Source organism: Giraffa tippelskirchi, chromosome 12 (assembly GCF_054371585.1).
Source record: "Giraffa tippelskirchi isolate mGirTip1 chromosome 12, T2T-mGirTip1v1.2.pri, whole genome shotgun sequence".
Classification (NCBI taxonomy): Eukaryota; Metazoa; Chordata; class Mammalia; order Artiodactyla; family Giraffidae; genus Giraffa; species Giraffa tippelskirchi.
In genome coordinates this window covers 88,252,824-88,263,848 of record NC_137286.1, presented here as the reverse complement: position 1 = coordinate 88,263,848, position 11,025 = coordinate 88,252,824, and the positions used below count along the sequence as shown (strand labels likewise).

The window sequence follows — 11,025 nt, the reverse complement described above, 5'->3', positions numbered from 1 at the left end:
TGGGTAGACCATGGGGTCGCAAAGAGTCAGACACAACTCAGCAACTTTCACTTTCTGCTTCTTTTAGGTATTGCCTGCCTAATACCACGTGCTTCTAGGAACTAGACATGCTTCTAGGTGCTTCTAGAGGAAGCCTCTAAAATATCCTCCATGCCTGTTAGAGACCATAGTTTCTTTCAGGAAACAATTCTATCCTGGAAAACGCATATGCTCTACCATTAACAAGGGGGGGGGAGCCAGTATATATGGCGGTACTCTGTAAAAATGATAGGAATATCTCAAAGAAAATATTTTGCAAGTTTAACAAGTTCCCTTAAGCTGGGATTACTGGTGAACTTCCCCAACCTCTCTACACTTTCCAAAGTTTCTATGATAAACATGTATACCTTTGATAAACAGAGAGAAGAATCCCCAAATTTAAAAAAAGTCATAGCAATATTTTATTGAATTGGGAGAGAAAAATGGCAAGGAAAATGGACATTCGTTCCTAGACCTCATGTCAAAATGAGGTACATGTCCTCTCACTGTGCTTATGAATCTTTTTTTCCTGTTCTTGTTCTGACCTTAATCTGTCTTAGCTAGCTTTTACACTGGTCCCAACAGGCTCAGCTTACCAGGTTTTATTTTATAAATATACTTTCTTTTGTATCTCCAAACATCTTAGGTATTGTTGAGAACTTTTTTTTTTAACTCTAGAAACTTCACCTGGGTTACCTCTGCTGGGAAGTTCTTCTGTTCGGTGAAAAGGACACAGGCCTGAGATGGCTGAATTTGACTTTGCCCCACTCTCTCACCTGCTGTGACCTTGAATGAGTTATTTGCATACTCTGAGTCTCAGCTTCTCCTAGTTAATTTGCCCTCAAATGATTCCATGCAAAGTCACTGCCTCTTGAAAACATTCATGGGAGGTTTGCCAACTCAAGCTTCAGAAATACAGAACTCTATTACTGGATCAAGAATGCCAACATCAGGGCTTTTTTGGTTACTTCTCCCTGCAGGTCAGTTTCATACTCTAGGTGTTTCCCAGGCTTTGTGTCTTCTGTCTTCAGTCACCAGGAAAGAATCTGAGTCCTGAGGAGACTTATTAGTCAATTGTGAATAGCAGGGCTGCTCCTGAACCAACCAGGTGGGCAGCGTCAAGTAAGAACCACCAAGGGAATGACTGGGCAGTACAGTTGTTAGGGCTCTGCACTCCCGTTGTAGGGGGCATGTGTTTGATCCTGGTCGGGAACTAAGATCCTGCATGTCACTTGGACGTATCCAAAAAAAAAAACAGAAACACAGACAACCTCATGGTATACAAGACAAGGTTAGCTCCTAGAAGCATGCGGTATTAGGGGACAAGCCTATGGGTGTCTGGGCTTCCCTTATAGCTCAGTTGGTAAAGAATCCGTCTGTAATGCAGGTAGACCCTGGTTCAATTCCTGGGTTGTAAAGATCTGCTGAAGAAGGGATAGCCTAACCACTCCAGTCTTCTTGGGCTTCCCTTGTGGCTCAGCTGGTAAAGAATCTGCCCGTAATGCGGGAGACCTGGGTTCCATCCCTGGGTTGGGAAGATCCCCTGGAGAAGGGAACAGCTACCCACTCCAGTATCCTGGCCTGGAGAATTCCATGGACTGTATAGTCCATGGGGTTGCAAAGAGTCGGACATGACTGAGCAAATTTCACTTTGCTGAGGAGATGAGGCTCTCCCAGTGGCTGAGCAGTAAAGAATCCTCCTGTAATGCATGAGACGCAAGTTTGATCCCTGGGTCAGGAAGACCCCCTGGAGAAGGAAATGGCAACCCACTCCAGTATTCTGGCCTGGAGAATTCCATGGACTGTAGAGCCTATTGGGTTGCAAAGAGTTGGACATGACTGAGCGACTTTCATTCCACCACGGGTGTCTACTGCAAGTCCCTTCCTTACTACATTTTGGTAAGAGATTTTGAGATAATATATGTAAAATTCATTGATTCTTCTAACTGACATCTCTCCAATGCCTACTACATGATAAGCACTGTACTGGGCAATGGAGAACCAGCAGAGAACCAGAGAAGCAGCCGTGTTTTACTAGAGCTTATAGTTCAGAACCTTTATACTTCAGGACCTTTACCAACAAAGGTCTGTCTAGTCAAAGCTATGGTTTTTCCAGTGGTCATGTATGGATGTGAGAGTTGGACTGTAAAGAAAGCTAAGCGCCGAAGAATTGATGCTTTTGAACTGTGGTGCTGGAGAAGGCTCTTGAGTCTGTTGGACTGCAAGGAGATCCAACCAGTCAGTCCTAAAGGAAATCAGTCCTGAATATTCATTGGAAGGACTGATGCTGAAGCTGAACCTCCAATACTTTGGCCACTTGATGTGAAGAACCGACTCATCGGAAAAGACCCTGATACTGGGAAAGATTGAAGGCGGGAAGAGAAGGGGACGACAGAGGATGAGATGGTTGGATGGCATCACCGACTCAATGGACATGAGTTTGAGCAATCTCTGGGAGTTGGTGATGGACAGGGAGGCCTGGTGTGCTGACCATGGGGTCGCCAAGAGTTGGACACGACTGAGCGACTGAACTGAAAGTTCAGAAAAAAAGCTGGACTCACAGGAACCACTCCATAAATTCTGGCCATTTAGGTGGCCCATTAGCATGTGAGTGTGGAAGTACAGAGAGCTCTTTAGAGGGGAATCCTCCCTTACCCACAGCCAATGGGACCTGATCTCTGCTAGCTGACCTCCAGTGGAAGATAGAAGATTAGATAACCCGTCCCACTGGTGTCATTGCTGCCCTAATCTCACCCCAGGAGAAACCAGGAAGTGCTCAGATACAGCTGGTGACTAGAATTCAAGTCTCTGGGCCAGTCCCCAGCTGCAGTCAGCGCTGTGTGGCTGAACTGCATGGGTGACCCTAATGCAAACATGCCCTGCCAGGCTCCCCCCACTGCTCCCGCTTCCATCCTTCCCCTTGTCCTTCTCTTCACACATTCCCAGTCGTCCCAGTCAACTTACAATGCAAACCATCTGCAAAGCACTGGACTCCTGTAATGTGCAGGAGACCAAGATGGCTAAGCTTTGGGTACAGTCGCAGCACTTCCAGTCAAGAGCCTCACAGCCTGGGTATAGCTCTTCTGACTCGGTAGACACGGTTCGTAAGTGTCGAGGCCCTGCCTGGTCCCAGCCGTCCCTGCTCAGGCTGTGGGTCTCGGCTCTTGTGTGTGGGTTGGGGCAAGAAAGCAGAAATGATTTGTCCCTGTTTTCCCTTGAATTCCTCAAAACAGCTGCTCTTCTCCCAGAGGTAGGCTGGACATGTGGGGAAAACGGTAACATTGACCTGGATTCATGGGAGGTGTAATCAGGAAGCCACTGCACTCCCTGACGGTCAGATTCCTCAGCAGACAGTTGGGAGGGAGGACCAGACCCCAGAGTTTCACAGCAAGCACCACAGAACCTTCAGATTTCCTCAAGGACCCTTCTGGGGCCACTACCCAAGGGACAAGTGGAGAGGTCTGATGTACACATGGGCTCCAACGGCCCTCCCCCCCCAACCCCTCCCCATCATAGCAACTCTGCTTTTGAGCGCTGTATGTTCTGTGGGTTCCGGGGGAGATCTTAGTTTGAATAAAAACTGTCCTATCCTATACATGCATATTATATTTATATTTCACAATACATAACACAAAAACATATATATACACTAGATGATTGCTACAATCTGTTTCATCAGTGACACTCTACATATGATTTCTTTTCTGCATCTGATGGGTAAGTCAATCAGAAGATGGTTTGTACAAATTCAAAGTTTTAATGGCTGTTAAAATCATAAAAGGAAGGATATTTGCACTGTGCATATGCTGTCCATTTAGGGCACTGTCAGCCGGCCATGCATATCTTATTGCACGTATAAGCAATGGACAAAGATCTTGAAGACATCTTAGCCACACAAAGGCTTCCATTTTGAAGGAAAAAAAAAGCATTTTACAAAATATTGAAGCCATTCATATTATACAGCCAACTGCAAGAAAATACAGAAAATTAGTATCAAAAGAAATATTTTAATTCTGAAAAAAGATCTTTCAAAACAAGGATTACAGAGTTTCATATTGCCATATATACATGTGAAAAAAATACTTCAGGACCCTGCATTCTCAATGCCCATCAAGGTGCAGTCATCTGAATTCCTATTTCTATCATCAACCTTTGACTGTCGCTTACATTGAATACGCTCTTTGTTCAAAGTGTTTTTTTTTTTAACATCGTTACGCTATTTGACAAAACAGGTATTTGTGCAGTACAGGAAAACATTAAAATATATTTTAAATTAGGTTAAAGTGCACAGTACATTTGATAGGAAGTAACTGCTAGCTGCCAATCCAAACGACTGTTTTCAGCGTCCCCTCCCCCCTGGCCCAGATGGGAGGGCAGCCCTGGCATTGGCTGATGTAAGTCTGTGTTCAATGCATACTGTCCTCCTGGTCTCTTTCATGTTCACATCTGTCTTACAACTTGCGGCTGCGGCTGCTCTAAAAACTCAACAATGGCTTTTCACAGAGGCAAAGATGCAGTCAGCATTCGCAAGACTTTGAAAGACGAATTCCTGGGAAATCTGTACCTGCAGGGTGAGTGCACATGCATGCAACTGCCTAAAACAGGTTGCGTGTCTGTGAGGTCTTCCGTGACTCCCTCAGACCAACACGGATCCCTCTCCTTTGCTGGGTTTTCTCAAGTCATTGTTTTGTTTGAACTTGCTCCCTGCTGGGCCCTTCAGCCTCACAAATACTACTTACTTCACCTTCTCCTGTGCCCACCTTGGTGTCGCATCCATCTGCCCCACCAATTCACTGACTCACTTCTGCGGTTTCACACCAGACACTGTGAGCCTTGCAGTGTTTTATGAGCTACTTTGAAAGCCACCAGCTAAGCTGCAATAAAATAAGCCCGTCTACATCTTAGAATTGTTGCCTCTTTTAAAATGGGCAGCTGTAGCAAGTGCTGGTTTCCTGACCTAGGTCCTCTGTATCTTAAGTTACTTCTTGATCACTCTTCAACAAAGCTGCCCTTAAAAAACTTTTTGGTTCCAGAATCATCTTTTTTTCCTCTCCGCTCTCCTACATCACTTCCTTATTACCTACCTTTGGTGCTAGACATTTACCCAGGTTACAGTGCAAAATTACACAATAAGACACATGAGGCCAACACTCGTTACTTCTTTGTGTTAAACCGTGAATGTTTTGTGCATAGCAAAATAAGTATGAACCCAAAAAGAGAATTGTTCACATTTTTATATTCAAGTTTAATATGTCTTTTTTTCCATCACAGCTATTTACAAATAACTTTGGGGTGCTCTCTTGATTTCAGTCAGTTCATTATATCAAGGGGACAACAGGGCTGCTGGAATGTAGGAAGCTGGATGGAATGCAGAAATATAAATAAGACCAATGTTCCATAAACCAAAGTGTAAATAATGCCTCCCCAGAAAACAGTTCTTGTCACAGAAGCACCTGTTTTTTTGCTTAGATTTTTTTTTTTTTGAGTCATATACATCAGAAAACATGACTATGGAGACCTAGAACTACTTGGACACCAAAGAGGATAGAAAATAACTCAATATTTATAATATTAAAATAAAGTGTTTAACCACAAAAAAGCAGTAATAAAATAGTTTCCTAGTTTACAATTTGCATCCAAAGGATGAATAACAACTCACTAATAAATAATATTTATATAAATATTTTGTATGTCGAAAATAGTTTTTTTTTTTTTAAAGGCAATGGTCTCAAGAAACTTCTTGAAAAATTTGGTGGCGAAAAACCTGATTGAGTTCTATTCCCTCCACCCCCCTCCCCCACGAAATACACAATGTGTTTGGTTTTAATAAGAACAAATGCATCTTGCTGCAAAACGGTTGTGCTTGGTGTTCTGGTAATGGCAGTGGGTGAGCGTGGAAGGGATGAAGGAGGCTGTAGAAGGCGTTGATGTGCTGCTCGGTTCTTCACAACCAGCTCCCTCATGGGTTTTAGGTAATTACCTGTCTCACCTTAATGTCAGAGTCAGTTATGAAAGGTAGGGAATCTTCTCTCATGTCCTTCCGTCAATTCAACTAGAGTCGGGGGACTGACGAGCAGTGAGCGGGAGGGTGGAGGGGACAGGTGCTGAGAGCAGAGTCCAGGGCCTCTGAGCAGAAAAGCGTCCGAGCCGACCCAAAGGAGACGAGTTGGTCTCATGTGAATAGAGCCTTTGTTACAGTTACATCTAACAATGCTTGAACTGTAATGCCCACTTTGACCAGGCCTTTCTCTTCAAGGATGTGATGGGGTAGACACAGTTTTTCCTAAAAGGAAGAAGAACAAAGCATTGATTTTTAGATGACTGGAATCTAATGATAAAACCTCGAGACACCACTGATAGGAGTTAAGTCAAGCTCTGCTGTCTGCCTATTTGATCACCTCAGACTGTGCCCTGTCCCTAGTTTTCAACCCACTGCAAAGACCTTTACTGTGTTGGCAAAGAAAATAATGATTTTCCACAAGTGAAAGACTTCCAGTCGTCCTGAAATGTGCAAAAGATCTAAACATTTAAAAAAATCCTTGACACTAAATACCTGAGCTACATACTGTTGGAAACCACCCACCAGGAACATATTAGCTTATATTCTTACAAAGCAAAGTTGCAGACATCCTCTCACACATTTTAAGGGAACTTGAATACTCATTTATACAGACCACACAAGGTTCTACTGACCATAAACCTTTACAAATCTTTTTTTAAACTGGCCATTAATCTTGAGTTAGTTCATTTTATTTCCCATGATCTCTAGAATGGAGGCATCTTTTCTCACAGTTTGCAAACAGCCTTATAAATAAGTAATTTTAACCACAGCCTTTAATAGCCTCCCTTTTAAGACTCTTTGATAAAACTGTTAAAGACACAAATGTCCTGCTACTTTCTTGCACTGTATTTTTGCTCTTGGGAAATGTCCAGCACATACTACTCAAGGAAGATAATCAAGGCGACTCACTCCGTGTGTTTGTGTGGCACCCTGCACGCTCAACTGACAGTTTACAAAAGAGCAAAGACAAAATAATTTTACACTTCTGTTGTTTGACCCTGGGCTAATACCATACAAGGGAATCTCCTGCCAGAGACTGTCTCCTTGACGGGGAAATGACTCCACAGCAAACACTCCCTCTCATGTACCCGAAGATGGTGTGTTCTCCACAGTCCAGTAGCCACTTTTTTTTTTCAAACTGGAGTATAATTGCGTTACAGTGTAGTGTTAGTTTCTTCTGTACAACAAAGTGAATCAGCTGTATGTCTGGATATATCCGCTCCCTCCCACCCTTCTAGGTCATCGCAGAGCACCGAGCTGAGCTCTTTGTGCTATACAGCAGACTCTCACTAGCCATTTTACACATGGTAGCGTTTATACGTCAATCCTAATCTCCCAATTCATCCCACCCTTCCCTTTCACGCCGTGTCTACCTGTCCTTTCTCTGTGTCTATGTCTCTATTCCCGTCCTGCAATTAATAGGTTCATCTGTACCACTTTTCTGTATTTCACATATATGCATTAATATATGCATGTTATTGTTTTCTTCCTTTCTCAGTGGCCACCATTTTTAAGAAGAGTTGAAATGAAAGCTGCATTAAGCCCCAGGTGGTGGACACAGTGTTTAACTTGAAGCCAACTGGGCTCACTGGTCAGAACTGCTTCCTTTCACGTGACTCTTGTTGGAGGAACCAGATCTTCCTGTTGCCTAAATGCAGGAATCTCGGTAAGTTATCCCAAGTACAGGCATTCTGCTCTTAAAAAGATCTTTAAAAGACACATGCCAGAACCTGTTTTACAACCTCGAAATATCCGTAGATTCTAATCTCGCAGTCTTAGCATCCCCCATCCCTCCACTTCCCTAAGTTATAGTAAACTTCAGAGTATCTCAGACTCTGACTCTGGGCCTTAAATAACGGCCATTTGTCGATATAAAACAGCTGATTCTTTAAAACACAATTTGAACAGTTATTTCAAGTGGCTGGTGTGTATCAAATAGGATTATCTTGTCATCAGTGGTGTGTTTGGTGGAGAGGCAAGCTTTATGCTGCTCGCCAACTTAGTAGCCAAATGTCAACTTGAGAAATAGGAGGTTCTGTCCAAGTTATGAACTGGGCACCAGGCCACCATGGGTTCCTCCTTGTGCCACAGCCAGAGGCCAGTGTGCACCCTTTCCCAACACCTGTTTGCCATGGCTTGTGAATCTCATTTCACTGCTAAGACCAGCTAAGACAGGAATGTATTTTCCTCATTCTTATGGTTTCCACAGAATCCAAGTAGGAAATTATAAATGCCTACTAATTATGGTTAAGCTCCTGGTGCAAGGAATTCCTTGGGAAAAAAATAAATCTTCACTTTATACCAGATGCCAAGATCAATTTGAGAGATGAATTGAAGAGTTAAAAAAAATAATCCCCAACACTTCTTCCAATCAAATATAGATATGTATTTAACCTTTTCTCTGCACTCCAGTACTCTTGCCTGGAAAATTCCATGGATGGAGGAGCCTGGTAGGCTACAATCCATGGGATCACTAAGAGTCGGCAGTATTCTTGCCTGGAGAATCCCAGGGACAGCGGAGCCTGGTGGGCTGCTGTCTATGGGATTGCACAGAGTTGGACACAACTGAAGCAACTTAGCAGCAGCTGCAAAACAGATGGGGATGAAAATGTGATTAAAAAATCACAAAAGGTAAAAACAACTGATCACCTGAAAGTAGAAAGCTCCTGTGTATCAAAAAAACCACACTCAATTAAAAGATAAATAACAAACTAAAAAAACTCAGTTGTATCAAATTACAAAGGGATTATATTGACACATAAGCTCAACAAATCATTGCAAAAAACACTAAGAAATCAACAGAGCACTGAGGATGGAACATGAATAGAAGTTTAAAAACGAGGGATTTTCCCAAGGCATTTTGAACAAGATATTTTGTGTTTTGACCTCAGTGTTCACCTATGTTTAGCAGCAAATATTCTTGAATTCTACAATATTTGCACAAAGCCTAACCTCTGTGTGCAACATGGCTTTGATAGGGTTACCCTGAGTGCTGCTTGAGCGGTTATGTCTCCATCAGTGACTGCCCCAGTCCCACTGATGAGTGATGGCTCCAGCGGTCTGCGGAGTTGAGTTTCCAAGATAGAAGTCATGCTTGGGAAGGGCTGGGGCTCCAGAGAATCAGGATGGGAAGATATGAGGCCTTGGCCGCCTGCTAACAGGACACTGGAGTTGTCACCACCGAGTGAGCTCAAAGTCCTCCCACAGAGTTCAAGATTCTCCCTTCCAGCCTTGCAGCTGGTGACAAGGAGTAAACGGAAGATACGAAAGGTACCCCTTGCATCCTTTCTGGCTTTCTCTTTTCATTTAGACTTCCTAAAAATCCCTGAGGTGCCCTCAGATTACATTATGGGGTTGGAGGTACCTAAGAAGACAAGCATCAGATCATAGAAACCTTATACAAACAATCAGAAGTTGTGGTTATTCTATTACAGGAATGGGAGGACAACTCTGATGGGAATTACAACCTGAAGGACGAGCCTGCCAGAAATGCAGAGGAGCTTCACGGGTGGCCAGAAGGCCATTTCTGTCCCACTAGTCCTGTCATTGCATATCCCCGAGGGAGGGAATCCCTATAGAAGTTGTGATGGGAAGGAACTGCTGTGAATTTATAGCTGGATGGGAAATGATTTCACCTTACCTTGTGTAATGGACTTAAAAGAGAGAGGTGAACATTTACACTGGGTTTAAATGCATTAAAATATCCTTGTTAGAGGAGATGAGTGGCTTCCCTCGAGAATGCAGCAGCAGACTGTTCTAGGATACCCATGAGCTCCTTTGTTGTTTCTTTTTAAAGCACAGAGCAGAATCATAAAGTAGTATCCTGCATATAAATACTCTGGCCCCCACCCCCCCCCCAAGAACTCGCCCTATCCTTTGTATTGCTTCTCCAATCGTGAAACAATTATTCACTCTTATCCCTTCACCCATCCCTCTTCTGAGCCACAACAAGTAGGGCTGAAAAAGGCAGGCGAGCCATAAAGATTCAACTCCAACTCTGCAAGACTTCTAGGGTCCCTCCTACAGGTCTGGCCCCAATGCTATAGATTTACATTGCTTTTTTACTTTCTTCTTTTTGACAACTCTGCGCGGTATTGGGTTTTTCTGTAACATCGTACGGAAAAACCTGAATGAACTTTTTAGCGAACCCAATATACACCATATTCTATTTTACAGAGGAGAAAACGGAGATGTAGCGAGCGTAACTTCGCTACAGTCACACAGTAGGTAAAGTAGGATTTGAACTTGTGTCTCATCTTAACATCAGCGATCCCTTCCACGACATCATGTTGCTTCCCGCAAGGTCCTTGACTGAGAAATGAGTATGTTCCGTCTGTGTCCAGGAGACAGGAAACGGCCCCTGGCCCCTTGGCGTTCTCTCTAGGCAGGTCCCACCAAATTCAGCATCAGGTGGGCATGAGAGAACCCTCAACACAGGAAAGGCATTAGCTCTGCTGGTTAGCTCACTTGGTTTCCTTTGTAGTGAGGGACAGACGTCTTGTTCTCGCAGAAAATGCCTCGTGGGAGCAGGTGGATCACTGTCCCTGCCTGGCTCTCCTCTTTCTCTAGTTTCTTATGCTCCCCAAGAAGCACGCTGCCTCCTGCCAGGCCACCCCCACTAGACAAAATGAAGTCACCCAGGCAGCACATTTCATGTGGTTCAGTCTGCTTCTAAAATGTAAAGTCCTGGCACTGAACTGACTGAACCTTGAAACTCTCTGCATGGGTTAAGAGAATTTTAGTTCCTGCTCTGCCACATGAGAACTCTGAGGGGCTGCTTCCTCTGATGTGAAATACGGATCACATCAACCTCTCCTAGACTGAGAGAATTTCTTGTCAAATCTTCATTTGGTTCTCTGTTTTCCAGCCCAGCTACCTTCTAGAATATTTGTTTTCTATACATATCTACCCCTTCTCTCACCCTTCTAAACCATACCCCCTTCACC

At 43.7% G+C, this 11,025-nt stretch overlaps 1 protein-coding gene across 1 annotated transcript in view; it reads right to left on the bottom strand.

The window, feature by feature from the left end:
* Nucleotides 1-3,755: 3,755 nt before the first annotated feature.
* LRCH1 (leucine rich repeats and calponin homology domain containing 1) overlaps nt 3,756-11,025 on the bottom strand; it is a 213,126-nt gene continuing 205,856 nt past the window's right edge. Inside the window, exon 19 of the mRNA XM_081547413.1 lies at nt 3,756-6,301. Within this exon, the coding sequence (XP_081403539.1) occupies nt 6,191-6,301 (111 nt within the window). The 3' untranslated portion in view covers nt 3,756-6,190. The remainder of the gene's footprint in view (nt 6,302-11,025) is intronic.